We start from the raw sequence: 25,951 nt of genomic DNA, 5'->3' as shown, positions 1-25,951 counted from the left end.
TGTTCCATCTGCACCTTCGGGCTCAGCTCAGACTTCTCCACTAAACCAGGAGTGCTGGTAAAGGCTGGAGAGCAGCCTGGCAAGCTCTTTCTCCAGCTCCCTCTTTACTCTTGGGGAGGTAGAACATTCCACAGGAAAGCAACTGATGCCACAAGGAGGGGTGGCCTCAAGCACCTTTGGCAATGAAACAAAGCCCTTGTTTGACATAAGTAAGCACAAGCAAGTCACAAAAGTAAACACGTAATTAGCACAGCCGTACATAGGAACTCAGCACCAGTTAGCATAAGAAAAACCTGGTAGGCCTAACTTGACCTGAGAGTGACTTGACACAAAGCTTTAGACATAGTCTACCAGAAGAATAAGGGCAAGTGTGGAGTCAGCCCTGTGCAGGGAAGCCATGAGGAAGACTTTGTGCTGCTTTAGGGCATCGAGACCGCTCCTGGCCAGCGCTTGGACATCAGCTTCAAGTATAGGAATCTGACCCAATGTATTTCCAACCCCCTGCCTATTGAATTGCCTCAGCAGCGTAAAGATGGACGGTATGTTTGGTACAATTCCTGCATCAACCCACTGAAATTTATACCTGGTGGAGGAATATTTTAGTGGGGTGCAAACCCCCGCCCTCCCGCCAGGTCAATAAAAGAGCTTTTGGTAGACAGTGCATTTGTCTGCCAATTTCTTTGAATGAGGGAGACCCCTCAGGAATGCTGTATCCTGAGGGAACACCACTGGCCTTGACCTGTAGGCAGCTGCACAAGCTTAAAATCTGCTGCCTCAGCTTCCAGGACCTCTCTTGGCCAGCATCCTGACGTGGATGCAGAACTGTTGTGAGGCACTGCTGGGACCCAGCAGGACAGGACTGCCTGTGTCGTGTCCACATAGCACCCCTCACACAGCCAGGGTCATCCCGAAACCAGAGAAATGCTCAGGTGTCAGCAGAGGGGAGCAAGGAGCACTGGGCTCCTCTCAGGGTATCTCAGCTGGGCTCGCTCCACAACACACCCCCATTTGAAGGCCTGCTGATGCCCAGCTGCCAGAAATGTCTCCCTTGTTCTCTCCAAGATGCACAGGGAGAGCCAGTGAGCAGGACACCTTGGGAGGCAAACCTTCCAAGCCTTTTCTGAGGCCAGGCACACACCAAGATCAGCCAAGACTCTCCACCACGCTGCCTGGCCCACCCAGCCCAGTCTGTGCTGGCCCTGGGCCACAGCAGCTTCCACCAAGCAAGGGCAAATGCATGTAGCCAAGAGCTGAAACACAGCAGGCAGGGAAGATGTGAAAAGTGTGTGCGTAAAGGCCTGTTAATTCACAGCTCTCAGAGAGAGCTTTGGGGCTCACAGCTGGACAGAGATGCTCCTGCTCACACCTCTGTCCAAAGCGGGGGAATCACACCTTGCTGCAGGTGCTTGGGTTGGTCTCTGCAGGTCCAGGTGGATGCCAAACCTGCTCTTCACAGCCTTCTCCCTTCCCCTGCCCCTCTGCCAAGCACAACATGCCTGAAGAACTGAAAAGACCCCAGAGAGCCAAAGGGGAACACTTGCACCTGCTCACTGGGAGCTCCCTGGGAAGCACTTTCCTTGAGAAGCAAGCCCCTTTCCTCCAAAGGCATTTCCCCAAATGTGCGGCTTTTCTGCTCAACACCAACACACCCTTAGGAAACGCTGGCAAGGTTGAATGACTTCAGGTCCTCTGAGGACAGGCACTCCAGCTGTAGCTCCTATTCCCCCAAGTGCCTTTCCAGGTGGAGGCTCAGACGGGCAGCCCCAGGCCCTCTACAAACACAAGCTGCTCACTGCCTCTTCACCTGCCTCAACTCCTGCCTGCGCCCACGGCACCAAGACCAGGCTGTTCCCAGCCAGAGCCCAGAGCCCTGCTCCCGCAGGACGCTCTTGCCAGCACCTTCCAGGCCTCTCTGCTGTGCACACAGCACTTTTCATGCCCGCTCCCAACAGGCTCTGGAAGGCAGAGCACAGCCTGGCTGCCTCTGCCACCAGCACAGCCCAAACACAGGCGGAGGAAGAAGCAGCAGGGTTTTTTTGCAGCCATACCCAGGAGAAACCGGAAGGGTGCCCTCCCTCTGCTCTCACTTGGTTGCCTTTCTGACTGCCTCTGAGGCTGGGGCTGCCATTCCTGGGTTCTGGGGACCAGAACCACACCTGGGATCCCGGCACTGCCTGACAGCGCTCCAGGCTCTGGCACAGTCTGAGTCTCGGGCACCGTGCTGCTGCTTCATTTGCTCTTAGGCACAGCCAAAGCTCTCTGTTAAGCCCAGATAGTCTCTGGTTCTGCTCTCTCCAGGGATTGCAGCTCCCTGCCCAGGCATTGCAGCTCGCCTGGCCAGCCCCTGCTGACTGCCCACTGCCCTCATTCACACTCAAGGAGGTCTGAGATGAAATCAGAGCACCAAGACAAGGATAAGAAAGGAGGGCCCTCGCCACCCACAGGGGAGCCAATGTTCTAGATCATCACCAAGTCCCTGATGTACGAAAGTCTCTGCAATCTGCACAAAGACATTGTACGACAGGGACGTGAGGCTTATACAACCTGGTTACACCGGGTCTGGGACCTTATGGGTACAGGCATGCAACTGGATGGTGGTGAGGCAAGGAATTTGGGACCCTTGACCCAGGACTCAGGTATTTATCAGAATTTTGTAAGGGAGCCAGGCTCCCTTTTCCTCTGGGAGTGGCTTTTAATGAGTGTCAGAGAGAGGTTTGTCCACAAGGAGAGAATGCAGGAGCACCACCACAGAATGAGCTGGAAGACCCTTGAGGAAGGGATCCAACAGCTGAGAAAAGTGGCAGTATTGGAGGTACTCTTTGGGAGGGATGGACAGCATGATAATGACCCTGGCAAGGTCAGGTGCACAGGGCAAATGCCGTGGAATCTGGCAAATCTAGGGCCATGTCAATACACCACCTTCATTGCAACGATTAATGCTGATACCAGCCGAGAGACCGTGGGTTCTGCTGCAAACAAGTTTAGAAATTGTGAGAAGATGATCAATGGCGTGATGCAGGCTCATGTCTCTGCTGTGATCAAGGAACTCAAAGAGGAGTTTAAAGAGAAGATGAGGAAGATGAAGGAGGAGGTGAGGAAGATCAATGCAGCACCAGTGCAAGTCACAGGCCCAGTAGTCAGAGCCCAATACCCCCAGCTAGAGAGAGAGGATACACCCCACAAACTTACTCGTGGGGGTTTTTTTGCATGGGGAAGACATGGGAAGGAGAGATGGGAAACCCACTTCTGTCCTGGCAGTGAGGGTGCATCCATTCAAGGAGGGAAACACTAACCGAGGGAATTCCAGTAAAGTGGAGGTAGCCTCAGCCTCCCCTGACCGAGCAGCCGGGTATGATCTGTCAGATCCCCTTGAAGGTACCACTAGTACGTATGCCTAGGAAAGAAATAATAACCAGGGTTAGAGGGGCCGGGCCTCTAGCCAGAGAGAGTCACCGGAAAATCAGGTCTTCTGGATGGTGTGGATGCAATGGCCACAGGCATATGATGCCTTAGTTGATACTGGTGCGCAGTGTACCCTGCTACCATCAGGACATGTGGGGGCAGAACCTGTTTCCATTGCCGGGGTGACAGGGGGATCGCAGCAATTGGCCCTGTTGGGAGCCGAGGTGAGCCTGACTGGGAAGGAGTGGCAGAAACATCCTATTGTGACTGGCCCAGAGGCCCCGTGTATTCTGGGCATAGATTTCCTCCGGAATGGCTGTTACAAAGACCCAAAGGGACTCAGGAGGGCTTTTGGCATAGCTGCTGTAGAGGCAGAGGGCATTAGGCAGTTGAACACCTTGCCTGGACTATCAGAAAACCCATCTGCAGTAGGACTCCTGAGGGTGGAAGAGCAGCAAGTACCAATTGCCGCCTCGACAGTGCACGACCGGCAGTATCGGACAAATCGAGGTGCTGTGATCCCCATCCACAGAATGATCCGTGAGCTGGAGAGCCAAGGGGTGTTCAGCAAAACCCCACCCTTGAACAGCCCCACTTGGCCTGTGTGCAAGTCTGGCAGAGAATGGAGATTGCCTGTGCATTATTGTGCCGTGAATGAAGTGACTCCACTGCTGAGCGCTGCTGTGCCGGACATGCTGGAATTCCAGCACGAGCTGGAGTCCAAGGCAGCAAAGTGGTACGCCACTATTGACATTGCCAAGGTGTTTTTCTCCATTCCTCTGGCAGCAGAATGCAGGCCTCAGTTTGCTTTCACTTGGAGGGGCGGGCAGTACACCTGGAACTGACTGCCCAAGGAGTGGAAGCGCAGCCCCACCATCTGCCATGGACTGATCCAGGCTGCACTAGAAAAGGGTGAAGCTCCAGAACACCTGCAGTACATCGATGGCATCATTGTGTGGGGGAACACGGCAATGGAAGTATTTGAGTAAGGACAACAGATCATCCAGATTCTGCTGAGAGCCAGCTTCACCATCAAGAAGAGCAAAGTCAAAGGAGCTGCCCGAGAGATCCAGTTCCTGGGAGCAAAGTTGCAAGACGGACAGTGTCACATTCCCACCGAGGCCACCAATAAGATCACTGCGATGTCCCCACCAACCAGCAAGAAGGACACACAAGCTTTCCTATGCGCCATTGGCTTTTGGAGAATGCCCATTCCCGAGTACAACCAGACTGTGAGCCTTCTCTACCTGGTCACCCACAAGAAGAACGATTTTCACTGGGGCCCTGCGCAGCAGCAAGCCTTTGCCCAGATCAAGCAGGAGATCGCTCATGCTGTAGCCCTTGGCCCAGTCAGGACAGGAGCAGAGGTGAAGAATATGTTCTACTCTGCAGCCAGGAGCAATGGTTTGTCCTGGAGCCTTTGGCAGGAGGAGCCTGGGGAGACTCGAGGCTGACCACTGGGATTCCGGAGCTGAAGTTACAGAGGGTCTGAAGCCAACTACACTCCTACAGAGAAGGAAATCTTGGCCGCCAATGAAAGAGTTCAAGCCACCTTGGAGGTGATTGTCATGGAAACACAACTCCTCCTGGCACCACGACTGCCGGTGCTGGGGTGGATGCTTAAAGGAAAAGTTTCCTCTCCCACCATGCCACTGACACCACATGGAACAAAAGGATTGTTCTGCTGTCCTTCATAAGAGTAAATGTTGTTCTGTTCTCCTGTCCTTGTCACTGTGCTCACCCTGCATGAGGTGTGTCTGCAAGCCCTCCAACCTCTGGGCTTGGGGTGGGCAAGTGTTCCTGAGGGAACAGGGATGGGGCAGCTGGGCTGGACTGACCCAAGGGATGTTCCATTCCATGTGACACCATGATCAGCAATCAACTGAGAGAACTGGGTGACAAGGGGGGTAGGGGATTCATTTCTGTTTGAAGATATTTTTCTTTCAAAACAGCACCTACACATACAGAATCTTATCCTGCCACAAGGTTGTCAAACATTTTCTGCTGATAGGCAATTTCCCGTGGATTTGCTTTTCTTCTGTTAGTGCTTTTTTTTAGTTGGGTTTGGAAGGTTTTTTTGGTCGGTTTTGTTTTTTTCCCTGTTGAACTGCCTTTCTTCTGATGCATACGTTTTTTCTCCCTTTCCTTGTGGCTTGCTTGGCACCTGATGGCAAGACAAATTTACCCAACTCAGTCATCTTGCCCAGTTATGTTTAGCAGTCACCATTACTAGATGAGTTCAGTCACAGACTCCCTGCAATTTGGCAGCATCCACCAAGAATTGAAAGTGCATTTCATGTCCTTGTAGAGATAATAGAAATAATCCACAGTGGTGGTCAAGGGCTGGTCACTGAGGGATGTCAGCAGGGCGTGGCTGCCAAGAGGACTCTGTACCATGGATGACATTTGAGCCTCATTGTTCAGCCAAATTCCCACCCACCCCATGTTCCACTCCGTCAGCCCGGGTCTCTCCAGTCTGGCTCTGAGGAGACCACAGCAGACCCTGTCACAGGCCTGCTGAAGCCTGTGCACACAACATCCCCTTCTTTTCCCTCCCACGTGGGTTCTGCAGTCCCTGCCTTGTCCTGCCAGTGCCTGGAATGGCTGCAGGAGGATTTGCCACATCCCCTTCCCTGCTGACCCTGACCAGTCCGTGACTCTCCCAGTCCCCCTCCCTGCCCAGACTGGTTCCATGTCTGCCCTTCCCAAGTGCCCAGGACCCTCTGGGATGGCTCTGGCCTTTCCAGGGGGTTTGAGAGAGGTGCCACAGTGACGCTGCCCAGCCTTCTCAACAGGCCTGACACCAAAGGCCTTTTCCACAGCCCTCAGTCCCAGATCAGTGGCCAGAACACAGCACAGCCTTGTCCAGGTCCTCAGGGTGGTTCAGAAGGGAGGCAGCATGGTTTTCTCCCCACAGACCCTCACTCCATCCAGTGTCTCTCTGTGCAGTCCATGGCTGCCCTGAGCATTTTTTCCTGGAGCCTCCCTGCCCAGGATGTTTGTCTCTATGCTGTCCTAACCACAGCCCAGCAAAGAATTCAGGTGCTTTCCCAGAGGAGGTTACTCTCAGAGTAAAATGGCCTCAAGGAACTGTTTGTGCCACTGGAATTGTGCCACCCCCTGAGTGCTGCTGATGGTGTTTGTGCTCACACAGGTTCATCTCCCCACACACACTCACACAGGATGCACTGCTAAAATCTCCCCAGTACACAGCAAACATGGCCTGCTGGCCTGGTCACTTGGTGTCCCTCCATGCAGGGACAAACAACCTCCTGCAGGTGGGGGAGAGGCCAGTGCTGGCAATGGTGGTTGCAGGGGCTGGTGTGGGACAATTGTCATGGGGCACCTTCCCAGGCTGTCCCCAGAACAAAGGCACAGCCTAGGCCCTGCTCTGCTCCTCCATCAGGTCCATGCCAGGAGCTCTGGCTGTGCCAGGACACTGCTGTGTGCCCCCCTGCACACTCGCCCTCTGCCCAGGCACTGGGCTTTGCTGTGCCAGGGCATTCCTGGAGCACATTGCTGACAGCAGCTCTGGAGGAGAGCAAAGCCTTCCTGCCCTGCCCTCAGGAGATGCCCTTTGCTGATGGAGCTGCTGTGCTGGAGCCCAGCTGTGTCCCAGCAGTGCCCACGGCCTGTCCCTGCCTGTGGTCACAGCACGGACACGCAGCAGGACAGTGACCAAGCTGCCAGAGCACTGCGGCCTTACAGCCACAGCAGGGCTGGGAAGGAGAGGGTGGAGTTGGGAAGGGCAGCTCCAAAAGGACCAGTCCCTGCTGCTCCCTGGCAGTGCTGCTCTGCTGGAGCTCTCTTCCTCTTCTCCCCTCTAACTTCATGCAGGCCTCAGACTGGAATCCCAGATAAAACAGGCACTGCAGGGTAGTTTATTTTGTTCAAATGTAGCGATAGCACAAACCGTGGTGTACAGAGCTTATGGGTCACATCCAAGAGGCAGACAGTGACTTAGATGGTGGGGGTTAAAAAATGTTATTGATGATAATTTATGAGCGAAAAACCCACTGAGCATTACCCAAGGGCCTGCTGTCCTTGGCCCCTGCACGCTCATCCAGGCTGAGATGGACACTGATGGTTTCTGTGCCAGGCTCTCCCAGCCCAGCCCAGCTCCCTGCAAGCTCTGCCAGCTGCCCTGAGCTCTGGGCAGCACCAAGGGCCTCTCCCCAGCACAGCCCAGCTGGCTCTGGCCCCACCGCTCTGCTCAGGCCAGGCTGCTCTGGGCACTGCCCCACGGCCTCAGCCCCTGCCAAGGGCACAGCAGCAGCTGCAGCTCAGCCAGGACTCAGCCCCACCATGGGGGAAGGGGCTTGGCCAAGGCAAAGGAGCTCCCTGGGTGTCCTGCTCTCCTCTCCAGGAGATCTGAGAGCTCTGTAGCCCCTCCTGCCATCTTGTCTGCCCAGGCCAGCACAAGAGCCCCGGCCTTGGGGCCCTCCAGAGCTGCTCCTGCTCCAGGCCCAGGGCCCATCCCAGAGCTGGGGCAGCCACAAGGCTGTGCCCATTTCTGTTTATTGCTGCTCTGATGGGGATGGATCCTCAGCAACTTGGAGGTTGGGGATGAACTTTACTACACCAGAGGCCTCTTCTTTCTTGAGCTCTTCAGTATAGAAATTTAGTGACAAAGGCTCATTCATATTTCTTCAAAACACCCAAACAAGACAAGCCCATGGAAATAATTCAAGTCTTGAATTCTTCAGTCGTTAATTCGACAGATTGCAGAAGTGTATTTAAAGTCAACCTACTATATTGAAAACAGTGCAGAGGGAATTGTTTTGTCCTGTTTACTTTTCCTATTTATAGGTTGATATCAGCAATTCCCCAGTTGATATGGATCCCTAGCATCTCCTAATCCATTTTTAATAGGTATGAAAATCAAGACCCCTTGTTGCTGACAATCTGAAGAGGGTCCCACGGAGAGCCAGCTGGAGTAATGACACCCAAACCAATATGGCTTGATGTCATCCTCCTTTATTGTCTAATTTTTTCATATTTTATTCCTTCATCGCCTTACAAAATACATAGTAAATTAACATTCATTGGTTAGCGTAATATATATAATTATATTATGTGAACCAATGAATATTTATTTGCTATTGTCATGTATTGATTGGCTGTTATTCTACAAGCGTCTGATCAGGTTATAGTACATGACAGTTTTCATATACTACTCAGCGTCCAGCATTGACTATTGTGTTTGTACAAGGTTTATTGTTTTTCCAAGGATGTCCTAAGTACTTTAAATTAACTAAAGTAATTCAGTAATCTGCAGGCCAGGGTTGTCCAGCTCCTGCAAAGGAATAGCATCAAGAATAGCATGTCCTTGTTCTACGAGAAATTCCTCGACACCCTGTGGATCAAAGGATCCTTTGTGATCCTCCAGATCCTCATGGAACCAAGGGTGCATTGAGGCACAGCTGGGCCTTGTTGCAAGCAAAGAAACCTCTGTAAAAAGCAGGGTAACTCACAGAACCAAGGAGTCCATTGTTAGAGGATAAAACCTATGGAACCAAGGGTCCATGGTGACAAAGAGGGGCCTCATGGAAGCAAGGGGTCACTGCGACACAGTGGGACTCATGGTACGAATTGTCCATTATGACAATGTGGATTCACGGAGACCGTGGTGACACTAAGGAACCTCATGGATCCACAGGGCCATTGTGGTGCTGAAGAACTTCATGGACCCCAGGGTTTATTGTGACACAGCAGGCCCGCATTGGAAGAGAGGAACCATTGATGACAGTACAGAAACTCATGGAAGCAAGGGACATGGACTCATGGGACCATTGTGACACAGCAGGGCCACATGGAACCAAGGAGACCAGTGACATTTAGGTACCTCATGGAACCAAGGGTCCATTGTGACGCAGCAGGGCCACATGGAACCAAGGAGACCACGGTGACCCTACGGAAGCTCATGGAACCAAGGATCCATTGTGACACTGCAGAAACAAGGAGACCATGGCTGACACTATCGAAGCTCATGGAACCAAACAGCCATTGTGACACTGCAAGGTGTTGTTGAACCGGGAAGACCATTGTGACCCTAGAAAACTTGATTGGCACTAAGGGTTTATTGTGACACAGCAGGGTCCCATGAAACCAGTTGTCCATTGTGACAATGCAGATCTGATAGGACCATGGTGACATTACGGAAGCTCATGGAACCATGGGTCCATTGTGATAAAGCAAGGCCTCATGGAACCAAGGAGACCATTGTGACATCATGGAATCTCATGGAACAAAGGAACCATTGTTACAGTCTGGAACCAAAGAGACCATTGTGACATCATGGAATCTCATGGAACAAAGGATCCATTGTTAGAGTCCAGAACCATGGAAACCATTGTGACATCATAGAACATCATGGAACCAAAGGTCCATTGTTACAGTCCAGAATCACGGAGACCATTGTGACATCGTGGAAACTCGTGGACCCAAGGGTCCATAGTTACCGTTCGTAACCAAGGAGACCATTGTGACATCGTGGAACCTCATGGAACCAAGGGTCCATTGTTACAGTCTGCAACCAAGGAGACCATTGTGACATCGTGGAACCTTGTGGAACCAAGAAGATCATTGTGACATCATGGAACTTTGTGGAACCAAGTGTCCATTGTTACAGTCCAGAACCAAGGAGACCATTGTGACATCATGGAATCTCATGGAACCAAGTGTATATTGTTACAGTCTGGAACCAAGGAGACCATTGTGACATCATGGAATCACATGGAACCATGGGTCCATTGTTCCAGTCCGGAACCAAGGAGACCATTGTGACATCATGGCACCTTGTGGAACCAAGGGTCCATTGTTACAGTCCGGAACCAAGTAGACCATTGTGACATCACGGAACCGCGTGGAATCAAGGGTCCATTGTTGCAGTTCAGAACCACAGAGAACATTGTGACATCATGGAACCTCATGGAACCAAGGGTCTCCAGAATCAAGGACACCATTGTGACCGTACAGAACCTCACAGAACCAAGATTCCATTTTTATGCAGTGGGGCCTCATGGAACCAAGGAAACACTGTGACACAGCAGGGCCACATGGAACCAATGGTCCATAGAGATACTGCGTATCCAAAGGGACCATGGTGATGCTGTGGAACCTCATGGAATCAGGTGGCCATTGTGACACAGCAGAATCTTTTGGAATCAAGGTAACCATGTTATGCTATGGAACCTCATGGAACCAAGGGGCCATTGTGACATTGTGTGGTCTCATTGGAACAAAGGACATGGTTAATGGGACAGAGGCTCCTGGAAACTATGGGACCTTGTGACACTGCAGGGCCTCATGCTTCCTTTGTCCACTGGAGATCTCTGCTCTCTTCTGTGATCAGGGCATACAGAGGTTTAACAAGTAACCCATAGTTATAAATCATAGTCTGCACCACCCTGTCATGCCTAAAAAGGTTCTCAGTTCTTTCACTGTCTGAGGTCTCGGGGTCTGACATATTGCTTCTTTGCGATCTTGGCCCAAGGTCCTTTGTCCAGCACTTACTTCATAACCCAGGTAAATGACTGTTTGCCTCACCATCTGGGCTTTCTTCTGGGATACTCGATACCCCTGCAGGCCCAAAAAGTTTAGGAGGCTTACCGTCCAATCCACGCATGTTTCCTGGGTCTGGGTGGCTATCAGGAGATCATCCACGTACTGAAGCAACTGTCCTTCTCCTGGTGGAGGTTCCCAAGATTCTAAATCCTTGGCAAGCTGTTCCCCAAATATAGTAGGAGAGTTCTTGTATCCCTGTTGTAATACACACCATGTGAGCTGGTTCCTCCGTCCAGTTTTGGGGTTCTCCCATTCAAATGTGAAAATTTTCTGGCTGGCTTCGTGGAGAGGGAGGCAAAAGAAAGCCTCCTTTAAATCTAAAACGGTAAACCATGTTAGTTCAGGTGTTAAACGAGTTAACAAGGTATAAGGGTTAGCAACTACTGGGTACAAGTCTTCAGTTACCCTGTTAATAGCCCTTAAATCTTGTACTAACCTGTATGACCCATCAGGCTTCTTTACTGGCAAAATGGGGGTATTAAAATCAGATTGACACTCTTTTAACAGTCCTATTTGCAAAAAATTTTCTATAATTGGGCTAATGCCTTCCCTATCTTCTTTCTTCAGGGGGTATTGTTTAACCCTCACTGCCTGTTCCCCCTCCTTAAGCTTAATTTGTATAGGTACTGCATTCTTTGCTCTCCCTGGTATATTAGAAGCCCATACCCCAGGGAATACTTGATCCATTATTTTCCTGAAGTTTTTCTCTTCTTCACTTACACTTTCAAGTTCTTTGGTTATTAACATTAGGCTCAACAACTCCACGTATTGTTGGTCCTTTACCTCCAAGCTAATGTCTCCATTTTTAAATATTATTTTTGCATCCAGCTGCTCTAGCAGATCCCTGCCCAAAAGTGCAGATGGAGCATTAGGCATATATAAAAACCGGTGAATTCCCCATTGCTTTCCCAATTTATATTTTAACGGTTTGCAAAAATATGCTCTTTCAGATTGGCCAGTAGCCCCTTTTACCATAACATAATCATTTGTTAAAGGTATTAGGGCCTTATTCAACACTGAAAATGTTGCCCCTGTGTCTACTAAAAATTCCACTTCCTTTTCTTTATTCCCTAGTTTAACTATAACCAGAGGGTCCCCCTAGGGTCCCCTCCGGTCCTCCTCAGTCCTCCTTCGCATGAGCAACCACTCTTTCTCCCCCCCGATCACTTTTTCTCTGTTCGTCACCTCTTCTTCGTTCTGGGCACTGGTTCTTCCAGTGTCCAAATTTCCTGCAAAATGCACATTGATCTTTTCCCAGTCGGGGTGGTCCTTGTCTTGGCGGGTCTTGCTCACATCTTTCCTTTCCTTCCCCCCTTGCTACTGCTACTAATTTCTTCATCCCATGTTTATATCCTTCCTGCCGGTTACTAAAGACTCTCCATGCTTCATCTAATAGAGTCTCCAAGTCTCGGCTATTTGGGCCCCGGATCTTCTGAAGTTTCCGCCTGATATCTCCTGTGGATTGTCCTAAAAACAAATTTATTAGTTGTTGTATTCCTTCCTCCGATCCAGGGTCCAGAGTGGTGTATCGCCGCATTGCGTCCCGTAGGTGATCAAAAAAATCAGAGGGTGTTTGAGAGGGACCTTGTTTAATAGCATACAAAGCTGACCAGTTTATGGTCTTAGGAATTGCTCGTTCTAGTCCTTTCACTATAAAGTCTTGATATCTCTTAAGCTGTGCTAATTCATCAGGTTCATTGGGATCCCACATCAGGTCCTGAAGAGGAAATACATCTTTAATATCCTCTTGTGTTGATACACAATCATCCTCAGCTAAGTCCTTGGATACCTTTAAAACCAACTGCTTCTCTGTTTCTGTTAAAGCATCAAGTAGTAACTGCATGTCTGCCCAATCAGGTAAATGTTGCTTAACCATAAACTTCAACCTTTTGGCAACGCCTATCGGGTCATTTCGATAACCCTTAGCAGTCTTTTCCCAAGCCTCTAAATCCATTGAGAAAAAGGGGACCTTAATTATCCTTGGCTCCCCATCAGAGGCTATAGCTTGCCTTAAGGGTGCTTGTATGACTCCTTTAGTTTGCTTTCTAGTTGTTTGTGGGGGTGGGTTCATTCTGGTTTGCCTTCTGATCCTTGACACTATTGGACCTTGTGGGGAAGGCTTGGGACTTGGTTCAGATTCATCCCATTCACTATCACTACTGGGCAATGGTGGATAAAACCTCGAGGGTTCCCCTGATCTAGGAGTTGGTGGGGAAACTCTTGCTTTAATTACTGTTTTTTCCAGGGTAGACGAACCAGAGGATAGGTTAGGGGAGGCTGAAGTTGGTGAGGGTTCTGATTTCACTCGTTCCCCCACCCTCTCTTCTACCCCCCTCCCTTCCTGGTTTCTAGGTGGTGGTAAAAGTGTCTCCACTGTCCCTTGTTCTAAGATCTCTGTTGCATACACTTTACTTGGGTGTGAGCATCTTTGATTTATTGAACATGTGCTGCAACACCGTTTGAGCTTTTCCTTGTTAGCCTTATTATCCTTTTCAAGAGCCAGTACCAGTGGATCAGCTGGTGGCCTAATCCCACAATCCCTTTGCCACTCAGGGTGATTTCGAAGACTGAAAAACATATCAGCATAAGTTACTTCTTGCCACTTTTGTTCACGCCTAAGGAAAAGCATTAACTGTAATAAAGTCTCATAGTCTAAAGTACCATTTGCTGGCCATTTCAACCCCCCATCAAGTCTATAGAGTGGCCACCACTGTGTAGAAAATTTAACAAGTTCCCTTTTAGTTTCACTACCACCATAGCCCACCAGCGCTTTCCAGTGTGTTAAGATACACCCTAAAGGGGTTCCCCTGGGAATCTCTTTGCTCTCATTTGCCCCCATGTTCAGGGTTTTTTCTTTTCAAAACGTCTTTTGATCTTATCCCAGTTCTTAAGGTTTACCTGGTATTCTTCTGGTACAAAAATATGCTGGCCACACTCAACTCGAAGTATTTCCACTGGTTTCTTTAAAGTTCCTGAAACTCCGTTTTCTAACAATTCAAATATTTTACTGCTACCAGGAACCTCTTGACCAGTCACCAACAAAACTTGTATAACTTTTTGGGTAGCCTCTTGTTCTTTTGAACGACAAAAAGCACAAATTCCAGTCTTAGGTATTAGCCACCTGTACCCTTTTCGGACCCACAAATCCTGACAGACTACACACCGAAATACAATCCACGGATTACAATAACAATCTTTATTTGGGCAGGGGAATACTCCTGAACCAGGCTTTCGGTTCCTGTTTCTCCCGGTCCTGGTCATATAGCTATGCTAGCAAACAAAAGGGATAAAACAATTTGTTAGTTAATTTTCACCTTTTCTCCCTTCAAAACAAGGTTCAGAGCAGCAGCTGTTAAGGAAAAACTTGTTATACAAAAGAAAAGGGAAAAAGAAAAAAACAAAGAAAAAAAACCAAAAAATTGCAAGTTATTAATCACTCATTAAATCAAATCCTCTGTTATGTTTTGCTCTGGGTATATTACTGTTAAAATTTGTTTTAAAACTGTAAGCAACCTTTCATACACTGTAGCAAGTTTGCAGCTAAAAGCCAAGCGTATCTCCTCTTGCACTGTAAACAAAGGACAAATGGAAATCTTATAAACTGTCAGTCCAGTTTCGACCAAAATTTCGTGACTCCACACTGCACTGAGAGCTGTGTGAACCACTGCTATAGCCTGTTCTAAAAATTTTTGGATTTCTGATCAAATTTCTCTCACCCTTTGATTGAAAATGTTACAAAATGCAAAGTTCGGCTGCGTATTCGCAGCTGCAAAACCGGGTTTCTCTTTTTCCAGGAGGACCTAAATTCTAATAGTTTAGGCTCACAAAAAAAACCCTGGGGTTTTTCACAACCCCGAACACATTCAACAAATGTTCTAAAAAGGTCTTGTTAAAATCACACAAACTTCAGTCAAAACACAACACAAATCTTTCAACAAGGAGTGGAGAGGAGGGAAAAATAAACTACTAGCAAACACTCACCCGCTAAACCTGGGGTTTTCCAGGCAGTTGAAAAATGTATCCTGAGGTCATAGAGCCTGAATTCTCCTCTAGTTATCTGGGAGACAAATGACCTCTTAATCACCAGGACTATCTTAAAAGTAGTTTAGGCTTTTCACTTCACCCACTAGCTATAAAACAAAATTCAACTTACAAAGCTTTTCATCCAACAACATATCAAATAAAATTTTCACAGTCAAAAGCACACGCTGCCCAAATTCACACAAATACACACAATCTAAGCACCATGCAAATACTTTAAATCAGTCTGCACTCCCAAAGGTCAGTATTTCTTTGCAAAGCAAATAACAATTTCACAAACTTCTTACAACTTCAAGTTCACAAAGCTCCTAAAAACACTTACAAAAATTAATAACACACGCCAAATCACACAAATTATAATGCTCACAGCACTAACTCTTACAGACCACAACAAATACAATGCTCAAATAGTTTTCCACAGCCTAAACACACAAAATCACAAACTCACTAAACAAACACGGATCCGGTTACAATACACACATACAGCGCTTAGGGCCACAACTCAAATTGTCACAACAGGACGCTTCGCGTCTCAAAATTCAGACTAACCACCCAAATTATGGATTACTAAGGTGCACCTTCCAAATTACAAACTGAGATCAGAGCCACCCCTGCTCCAATCCAAATCCACAACACCACAGCCGCTGCCTCCTCTACGAGACACAGACTGCTAAACCTCTGGTGCTGCTGCCTCCTCTACGAGACACAGACTACAAAACTTCTGGTGCTGCTGCCTCCTCTACGAGACACAGACTACCAACCTCGGATACGAGACATCTCTCGTGTCTTTTTAACTGCCAATATAATAAGGTACCTTCCCTCAAATATAAACATACCTCTTGTCCGTAGTCCAGCAGGTTCTGGTCTTTCCCCGCGTAGTCAGCGAGATCGCAGGATCCCTCTTCCCAGAAATTTCTGGGTGGGCGCCCAGAGGGGTCCTGGACCCCACCGGCCCCACGGCCAGAGAGAGCAGTCCTCCTGCCTGGCTCGCCAAAATTATTTATTAAAGAAATATGGATATTGATCTAGTATCGATATCCAACTGTGACGGACAAAAACTCTCTAACAGTTTAAAGTTAGAAAGTGTATGTTTATTCGACGCCGGGCAGCGTGCGGGATAGCTCCCAAATACACACCGCACCTTCCAGGTGATTACAGAGTCTTTTTATCCATACAAGTATTGAATATACAAAATACAAATGCATATTCATAATTTTGGTACATCCCATTCCCCGCTTCATATGCTAATCACTCCAAAAGCCATTCAGCATGCGTAGTTTGTCCCTTGAAATGGGTCGGTGGTCCCTTTCATGGGGAGGGGTCCCAAAATGAGGAAGTAAATGAAGTCTTCCTCGTTCTGACCTTTCTACCTTTTCAATGCAAGTATGACAAATGAACTCTTGGTAGAACTCCCATTCCTTGTCTTCAATTGGTTTCAGAACAGAGGAGGCCCAAATTGTCTTATGTTCCTAAAAGCTCTTTGTCAGTTTGTGTATTCTTCATTATAAACCCAGCTAACTCAACATTGTGCTGACAAGCAATTAATTATTAGTTAACTACTAACTCCTAACTTCATCAAGGCCTACTCATTTATTATTCTTATTTTAATTAACTCTAGTAAGGCTTATTTCTAACTAAAATCTTAGCTCCTCAAAATCTCTAAATGCCTTAAAGTTTACATTTCAGGTCTGTTGTCCCCGTGGGTTTGGTAATTAATAAATTCCCTCCCTGTGCCCGGGCTGGGTCTGTTGTCCCCGTGGTTTGGTAATTAATAAATTCCCTCCTTGTGCCCGGGCTGGGGGGTCCACAGGGGTCAGGACCCCCCAAAAACTCTCACAGACACCCAATCCCCTCCAAGTACCTTCCTGGTCCCTCCCAGCCCACTCAGGATCCCCTGAAACCTCCCTCGTGATCCCTTCCTCACCTCCCCAGGACGCACCAAAGCCCCTCCTGTCCCTCTCAGCATCCCTGAGTTTATTTAATAAGAATAAAGTTTAATAATTAGAGTAATAAATTAACAGTTAGAGTAATAAAAATTGAAGAGTTATGACAATTACAAGACAATAAAAAGCAAAGAATTACGGACGTCCGGACGCTGTCTGTGAAAAACGCTGCGAGGCCTTTCCCGTGAAACAGGGAGGGCATGAAGGAGGAGAAAAAGGACAAGACACACCCAATTTCCTCCATCTTGTCCCCTCTGAACCCCTAATCTAGAAACCTAAAATTTTACTTTTGCACTTGTGCCACACTTAATTATTACTCGTATCAAACACTCAGAGCTTGTAATTCATCCTGTAGGATTGAAAACTCTTTTCCATGGACAGAGATCACAGACAGTGTCTCTGGGGGCTCTGTCCAGGGGGGTTCCTGACCCCTGCCAGGGTCCCAGACCTGCCAGGGCAGCCAGAGGGAAGCCCTGGATTCCCACACTGTGGAGCTTCTGCCTTCCTCTGTCTCTCCTTCCTCTCCTTCTAATGCTCTTTATATGGAACATTTTTGGGTACCTGAACAACTTAAGCCTTTAAACCTTTCCAGACTAAATGGGCTGAGTGAATGAAGTTACTCCTATGACAAGGGATTTAAACTGGATTGGTTTTGTATTAAATGCTTTTCCAAAGTTTCTTGTTCTTTTGTACTTTGCCAGTGAAGTTTTGGGGGTCCTGAATGGGCGCTGAGGGGCACTTGGGGATCCCGGAGGGTCTGGGGGACACTTACGGGACAGATGGGGGCGGATACCGAGGGTCTGTGGTGCGCGGGGCATGATGGGTGTTGTAGTCCCGGCCCCAATGGGGCTCTATGGGGCCGCAGAGCATGACGGGAGTTGTAGGCAAAAGAAAAGATGGCGCAGGCTCCAGGTACCGCCCCCAAAGCCATGATCGATCCCTGGCGCTGATTGGTTGATGGCCGTGATGGGCGGGAGCCTCGGCAAATGGGAGGCAGCAGAGGCGGGAACAGCCCATTCAACCCCTCCAGTCTCTCCCAGTATAGCCCAGTACATCCCCCGTGCCCCTCCAATCCCTCCCAGCACAGCCCAGTTCATCCCCAGTACAGCCCAGTACAGCCTCAGTGCCCCTCCAGTCCCTCCCAGTACAGCCCAGTTCATCCCCAGTACAGCCCAGTACAGCCTCAGTGCCCCTCCAGTCCCTCCCAGCACAGCCCAGTTCATCCCCAGTACAGCCCAGTACAGCCCCTGTGCCCCTCCAATCCCTCCCAGCACAGCCCAGTTCATCCCCAGTACAGCCCAGTACAGCCTCAGTGCCCCTCCAGTCCCTCCCAGTACAGCCCAGTTCATCCCCAGTACAGCCCAGTACAGCCCCAGTGCCCCTCCAATCCATCCCAGTACAGCCCAGTTCATCCCCAGTACAGCCCAGTACAGCCCCAGTGCCCCTCCAATCCATCCCAGTACAGCCCAGTCCCTCCCAATACACCTGAGTTCATTCCCAGGCCCTCTCAGTTCCCCCCAGTGCCATCCATATTCCGCTCCAGTGCCCCCCAGTTATCCCCACAGCGTTCCCGCCCATTGTGGGGCAGCGGCACAGACGGAATGTCCTGCGGCCCAAATCCCTGCTCCTGCCACACAGTGCCCGGCCTTCTCCCCCTCCTCCTCCTCTCCCAGCACGGCACAAATTCCAGCTCGGAGGAGGCTTCCCCAGAGAGGGCTCCTGCTCCAGCCTGAGTGTCCCTGCAGAGGAACAGGGCATCTTTCAGGCACTTCCACAAGCTCAGGGTTCTTACTTCATGGGGAATCTGGGATGAAAATGGCCTTGTTAGGAAGGACAAAAGCGGAGGGAATGGGTTGGAAATTATTAGTAAAAATGTTCCATTGTACAGGGAAAGTTCACAAAATCATTCCCTGCTTTTTTCCTTTTCAGATTCTTTCAGCCATCCACTGAGAGGACCAGCTTGTTCTCGTGCTTTTCATGCACTGATTGTACTCTTGATTTATATCAGTGCTCGAGAGGTGGAAGCTTCTAAACTGAACACAGAAACAAACTCCCTCTGTCAGCCCATTTTCATCTTCTACATCATTTTCAAGATGTCCATGGGCATGTTGGAACGATTATCACACTGCTCTCCATTTCTGGCTGCAGGCTCTGGAGATTCTTTCTCTGCATTCCCTGACAATTCCTGGGAGCCCGTCATGGTTTCTTAGGCTAGAGCAATAACAGTGAAAATCTCACCCAGGGCACAACTGCCCAGCCCACAAGGAAAAGAAAGAACAAGCTATAAAGTTCTTCAAATATTTGTCCCACTTTTCTGCAAGAGTCGAGCTGCACACACGGTGTGGGAAGCCAAGAGAAGCTGCAGCTGGTGGCACATCCTGTGCCAGAAACTGCTCAAAGCTTCCTCATTCTCCAGCAAAAGTTCTTGGAATGAGCAAACAGGATTGTGGAGAAGATTCTGGGAAAACTGAAAGAGTTTTTAAGAAATGAAATGAAAATGGAAAGAAATAATCCAAGATGTTTTTCTCTGTTTATTTTTATGCTCCCCTTTTCCATCTTACACTACTTCCCCCTCCCATTAATTGCAAATGGATCTCACTTCTAAGATCCATAATTTGGCATGTTTTAGACACTCTAAAATAGCATGAGCTACACACATTTTACCTTCCCCTGTTTTTTTTTTGTTTGTTTGTTTGTTTTTGGTTTTTTTTGTTTTTTTTGTTTTTTTTTTGGGGGGGGTTTTTTTTGGAAATCAATGATGGATAGGTAAGTGCAGTTCTTGGGTCAGGTACAAATTCAGCATTCAGGGAATGCGCCCCGATAGTGTTTGACCCTCAGCAGGGACAATGCACAGCAGCGGCCGAGGGGATTCCTGTGCCCCTGGGCAGGAGTCAGAACTCTGGATCTGGGCCGAACACAGCAAAGTTCCCGTGTTTGGACAGAGGAAGGGGCTGTCCCCGGGGCGCGCGGGGCTCGGCCGTGGGGCGAGCGGGGAACGGACACGCGGACAAACGGCCTCGGTGCTTCAGTTGCAGAGGCAGCAGCGGCGGCGGCGGCAGCAGCGGCGGCAGCAGCGGCAGCAAAAGCAGTTTTTCTCTTCTTTCTCTTTCTCTTCTTTCTCTCCGGCTGTGGGACACCTTCCTCTCGGTGTCCCTCACCCGCTGTCCCTCCCCTCTCCCCGCCTCCTTCTCCCCCATGCCGGGCCGGGCCATGCCCCCGGCCCGCCCCCGGCCCCGGGCGGGGCTGCCCCGTCCCCGCCCCCGCCCGCCCCGCCGCGGTCTCGCCTCCGCCCGGCTCTGGGCGTGCTGGCGGTGGCGCTGCTGGGCGGGCATCAGTGCCTGGGGCTGGGGCATCGCCGCCCTTTGGCTCCGCCTGGCCCGAGCCCGGCCCCGGCCCCGGCCCCGGCTCCTCCCGGGCCCCGCGGAGGACACACGCGGCACGGCCGCACCCGCCGCCTCCGCCGCGGCTTCCCCGGCCCGAGCTCCGCTGCTCAGCAGCGCGGCCGCCGGCCCCGAGCCTCCCGTGTCCCGGTCCCGAGACCGAAGGCCTGGGGATGGCCGGCCCGAGGCGGTTGAGGGGCGCTCGGGGGCCGCTCCTGGCCCCGGGCCGAGCGCTGACAGCCGCGTCCCGCCCGCAGGGAAGGTGCAGGAGGCGCTGCAGCAGCGGTACCGAGTGGGTTCGCTGCTGGGGCGCGGCGGCTTCGGCAGCGTCTTCGCAGCCACGCGGCTCTCGGACGGTGCCCCGGTGAGCGGCGGGGCCGGCGGCGGGCGCAGGAGGAGGAGGAGGAGGAGGAGGATGGAGGAGGAGGAGGATGGAGGAGGAAGAGAAGGAGGAGGAGGAGGAGGAAGAGAAGGAGGAGGAGGAGGAGGAGGCGGAGGAGGAGGAAGAGAAGGAGGAGGAGGAAGAGAAGGAGGAGGAGGAGGAGGAGGCGGAGGAGGAGGAAGAGAAGGAGGAGGAGGAGGCGGAGAAGGGAGGAGGAGGATGGGGCTCGGCAGGGTGGGCGGCGAGCTGAGCCCGGTGGTGCGTTTGGCTTGCAGGTGGCCATCAAAAGGGTGCCACGGAACCGCGTCCGGCACTGGGACGAGCTGGTGAGTGAGCGGGGCCAGCGGGAACAGCCGGGCCGTGCCGGGCGGGGATGAGGCGAGGCCCGGCATGGGGGAAGCCACCAGGACCCCTCGATGGGGAGCGGGCGTGGGGCCAGCGCAGGGCGCAGAGCATCCCGGGCTGGCTGAGGGGTTCCCCAGCCCTGGCAGGACATCAGTCCCACTGGTGGCACCGTGGTCCTCCCGCAGCCCGACGGCACCAGCGCACCCCTGGAGATCGTGCTGCTGGACAAGGTGTCCACTGGCTTCCCTGGTGTGGTCCAGCTGCTGGAGTGGCTTGAGCTCCCCAACAACATCGTGATGGTGCTGGAGCGGCCGGAGCGGTCTCAGGACCTCCTGCATTTCATTCGGGCACGGAGGTTCCTGTCTGAAGCGGTGGCACGGCAGCTGTTCCGCCAGGTGCTGGAGGCCGTGCGGCACTGCACCAGCCGAGGGGTCCTGCACCGCGACATCAAACCAGAGAACATCCTGGTTGACCTGGCCACTGGCCAGGCAAAATTGATCGACTTTGGCTGCGGCACCTACCTGCAAGACACAGCCTACACTCACTTTGCAGGTGAGCCTGGGCAGGGGTGTGCTCCCGGTCCCACCATCTCATGGCCCAACATTTCACAGGCCAAGCTGGGTGTGGCAGCGAGGATTCTCCCTTTTGCTGCCAGTCAGGGTACTGAGCCTTCCCCTGAGTTGCTTTTGAGCGGGGCTGGGTGGGGAGGCATCTTCCAGCCCCGCTGGCAGCCTTTGCCCACCACTCTGCCTGGGGCTGGGGTTGGAGCAGCAGCAGCCAGCCCGACAAAAGCACCCGTGGGTGGGGGCAGCATAGGAGGGAGCCAGAACCAGTGCACCAGCCAGTTTGGTGTGCAGGTGAGAGGAAGGGCTTGGGCTGCTCCACTCACCTTGTTTGCCTTGGCTTCATAATATTTTTAGGGCACTGCAGGCAGGGAGGATAAGGAGATGATTTTTCCCCCAGCCCTGAGTGGGTTTTTGCTTTGCATGTCACGGTCAGGCCTTGGCGGGGCTTCTGCTGCCCTCTTCAAACACCAGTGGCTTCTTGTCCAGCCCTGAGTTTGTACACATGTCCCAGGTGCTGGCGAGAGTGCAGCAGTCGCCCCATGTGCCACTGGGGCGGCCCCTGCACGCCCAGGGATGCTGGGGCCAGGCTCTGGGAGCAGCAGCATCCCCCTGATGAACTCCATCTGTATTCCATAGGAACACTGTCATACAGCCCCCCGGAATGGACCCACTTGGGCTGGTACCATGGCGAGGCAGCAACGATCTGGTCCCTGGGCATCCTGCTGCACCAGATGGTCTGCGGGCAGCACCCTTTCAGGAGGGGCCGGAAGATCAGCTGGGACCATCAGCTCTTGCTGCCACAGCGGCTCTCTCCAGGTGGATCCTCATCTCTGGCCACGGGGGAATACCAGTGCTGGGAGACAGCAGCAGCTCGTGAGCATCTCGCTCTGGCAGCCGCTGAGGAGGTGCCACATGTCCTGCTCTCCTGCTCTCCTCCACAACAGGGAATTGATGGGAAAGTTTAGGCACAGCTCTGAGCACAAAAGCAGCATGGCCTGGGCATGGGAAGAGTGGGGCAAAGCAGACAGGAGCCTTCTCTAGCTGACCGGTGGTTTCTGGTTTCTCTGCCCAGAGTGCCAAGATCTTATCAGGTGGTGTTTATCCATGCACTTCTTGGACAGACCTTCATTAGAAGACCTGTTCTGTGATCCTTGGATACAGGATATTCACCTGCCATAGAAAAAGGGAGAGAGCCACATGCACACTTTGCTCCAGGGCCCTGGTAAGTTACAGGTCCACACATGCCCTGGCAATCAGAAGCAAGGAAACCCAGACTTTTTTCCCTGCCTGTATCAATGCACTGGGATTGTTGGGTGGGAACACGCAGCCCTTGTGCTGGAGCTGAGCTGCTCTGCCCAGCACTGGTGGCTGCCATCCGAGCTGGTTTTGCTTGTCCTGCTTCCCTGACAGCTGGGGCCCTGGGCAGAACCCTGACAGCCTGGTCTGACCCCCAGGGAAGGAGAAGGAGTCCTTGGAGAAGCTGTACCAGGTGGGGCTGCTGCTGCTGCTGGAGACAGCAACGACAACATCAAGGATGACAACCTCTTCCTCAACCTGGCCACTGGCAGCTGAAGATGATGGACTTGTGGCACCGTCTTCAAAGCCAGGCTCCACAGCGAATTCGCAGATGAGTCCACAGCCGGGGAAATGCTCCCAGATTTGGGCATTGCTCAGACTGGCTGGGAACAAAAGTTTCTCCCTTTGCTGGGGCAGATGCAACTTCAGTTGGCTGCCCAGCTGCTTTTTGGCAGGGCTGGGGGCATGGGCTGGGGTGGATACAAGATGGGAGTTGGCTCCTGGCCCTGCCAACAGCCCCCAGCACCCAGCATGGCCTGGGCTGGGGCTGGGGCTGGGGCTGGGGCAGCCAGCCCGGCACAGAGAAACCCCCATGGCGGGAGCAGAGGTGGGACTCCAGAACCTGTGCAGGGGCTGCTTTGCTTTGCAGGCAAGGAAGGGCTTGGGCTGCTCCACTGCCCTTGTTTGCTTTGGGATCACCGTTATTTTGGGGGGCAGTGCAGGAGGGAAGAGAGAAAGTGTGGCCTTCTCTCCCCCATGGGTGGGATTTTCCCTAGCATGTAGGGGTTGGGCCTTCCTCAGACCTCTGACAGAGATAAGAGTTTTTTTCTTGTTTCCCCTTGTCTCTAATCTCTTTTCAACAGTTTGTTGTTTGTTTTTCTAGAGGAAGCGTTCTATGTAAGGTCCAGTCGGGATTGGGAAGTGCCTGGGAGCAGCTGCAGTGTGGATGGGCCGTGCCCTTGGAGAAGGCTGAGGACATCATTTGGGACCAGCTTTTCTCCCAGCGGAGGATGGCGTGAGGTGAGTCCCCGTCTGCTTGGCATGGTGGGATCAGAGCTTTTGGGAGACAGCAACAAGCACAAGGAGGCTCCTGCTCTGGGCAGCTGCTGAGGGGCTGGATGTGCTGTGGCTGGCTGCAGGCTGGGAATGTCCTGCCCTCCTGCTCTGCTCCCAAAGGCAGCAGTGATGGGCAGCTCTGGGCACAGCTCTGGGCACGGCCAGCATGGCCTGGGCTCTGTGGGCAGCTGGGACAAGGGGACAGCAGCCTTCAGCTGACGGGGCTTTCTGGTTTCTCTCCTTGCAGCCGGGCTCTGCGGGTGCTGAGGCTGCTCTGGGCTCTGCCAGGGCTCTGCTGGGCTCTGCCCCGGGCACAGCTGGGCTGGCTCTGCCCTCACATTGCTCTGACAGCTTTGCATCAGACGAGCCCGTTGGAGCACAGTGCCTGAGCTTTCTGCTTTGGCAGGTGAGTGAGACTCCCCTGCAGGCCAGGAGATTGCAGCTGGGAACACACATCCAATTGGCAAGGACCCAAACTCCCCATAGTCCCAGCTGAACCCCTGGATCTCCGCAGGAACGCCTGGATCTCCACTATTCATTCTTCATTTCTTTTTGGCTGGAATTGTGCAGTTGCATCTTTTTCCTCCTCTAGAAGTGCCATGAGTGGGCCAAAGCTGGCAAGTGAGCCATGTTCCTGAGGCAGTGCAGTCTGGAGCTGATGGATGGAGAATTGCCCTTCCCACTTCCAAAGCAGAGCAAAAAGCCGTAAGTGGGATTTTTCATCCGTAAGAAACCCCTGACAATTTCAGAGGGAATGTGCAGCTCATTCCCAGAGTGAGAAGGAAGGTCATCTTCTAAAGGATTTGGGGTTTGACAGAGTTGAGATTCCCAGTCCTGCCTGGAGCTCGAAGGGCCCCAATCAATTTCCTATTGCTTCGACCACAATTTAAAATAACAATGTTGGAAACAAACCCCAAAAACTGTAAAAAAGGCTGTTGAGGTCAGTAAGATGGATCCATGCCATCAGCACATTTACAATGTAAATAACTGAGTTCTCTTTTTAAAAATATCATTTACCTCTTAATGCAAAGTTACAGAAGTTGTTTCTCTAACACTTGGATTTTATTTGTATCTTTTACAATTCATCTAATTGTATTTTTTTTCTTTTTCCTTTTTTTTTCTTTAAGCAGAGGTCCTGGCCCTCTTCCAGCCAAAGGGAAAAGGGCCCCACCAAGCCTTGTTACCCACAGACAACATGGTAAAGATGAACACTAAAGGACCTTGGGGGCATTATTCTGGAATTAAAAAGTTGCCAGCTCCATGGACAACAGAATTATTGTTCCTAACCTGAATGACATTGAGCAAAAAGAATGAAGAACGGTGTCACTAAAGTACTACTGACGTTTGCCAAAACACCTCCAGAGTTTCACCAAGGGATCAGTCATCAAAATGTTTTGGAAATTTAAAGACCAAGGTAGCCAAAGCACACAGTGTCACTAATTGCTGGGTATGTTCTCAGCTGAAGCTGGGAGGAATGGGGTTCCCTTGGAGGGCCCACCCTGTGGGGTGGCCAGAACTCTGTCAATGGGCTCTGCCTCGTAACGGAGTCAATGAAGGGACAATTAGAGAAACCTGTGCTGTGGGACACGGGAATACAACGATCAGTGTGACAGGATTCACTCAGATTTCCCCTCAGGAGAAACCAAACCCTGTTACAGTTATAGAGGCTACAGTGTCAGAAGATTTCTGTGCTTTACCATCACTCCCAATGTCAGTAGAACTTGGGGTGCTGCAGCTGGTCAGTGTCAGTGTCACACCGCTCCCAGCTGCAGGGCCCCCATTTAGGGTCCTTCAGCAACGACCACACGGAAGACTTAGGGCCCAGAGAATATTTTCCACCCAAAGAGTGCCTTGGGTTTCCGAAATCAAAGGATTCTGGTTCACCCGGTGCCCCATGTGCGCTGCCCCATCCCGTGGAGTTGACATGAATGAGCCGAATGGATTATTAGAAGAGGTAGTAAATGATACTCTTAA

The 25,951-nt window shown here is 51.3% G+C and overlaps 2 protein-coding genes across 2 annotated transcripts in view; one reads left to right on the top strand and one right to left on the bottom strand.

The window, feature by feature from the left end:
• The window catches only part of LOC121468955 (uncharacterized), a 2,238,800-nt gene that overhangs the window by 775,053 nt on the left and 1,437,796 nt on the right, over positions 1-25,951 (bottom strand). The gene's annotated exons all lie outside the window — the stretch shown is intronic.
• Positions 533-22,804, top strand: LOC140681307 (serine/threonine-protein kinase pim-1-like). Its single transcript, XM_072920868.1, has 6 exons — positions 533-539; positions 2,901-3,091; positions 4,410-4,751; positions 21,245-21,611; positions 22,262-22,441; positions 22,698-22,804. Exons 1-6 carry the CDS (start codon positions 533-535, stop codon positions 22,802-22,804), a joined length of 1,194 nt encoding a protein of 397 aa, XP_072776969.1.

The sequence above is a fragment of the Taeniopygia guttata genome, chromosome 34, assembly GCF_048771995.1.
Source record: "Taeniopygia guttata chromosome 34, bTaeGut7.mat, whole genome shotgun sequence".
NCBI classification, from domain to species: domain Eukaryota; kingdom Metazoa; phylum Chordata; class Aves; order Passeriformes; family Estrildidae; genus Taeniopygia; species Taeniopygia guttata.
Note: the sequence above shows the minus strand (reverse complement) of the source record. Positions and strands in the feature narration are given on the sequence as shown.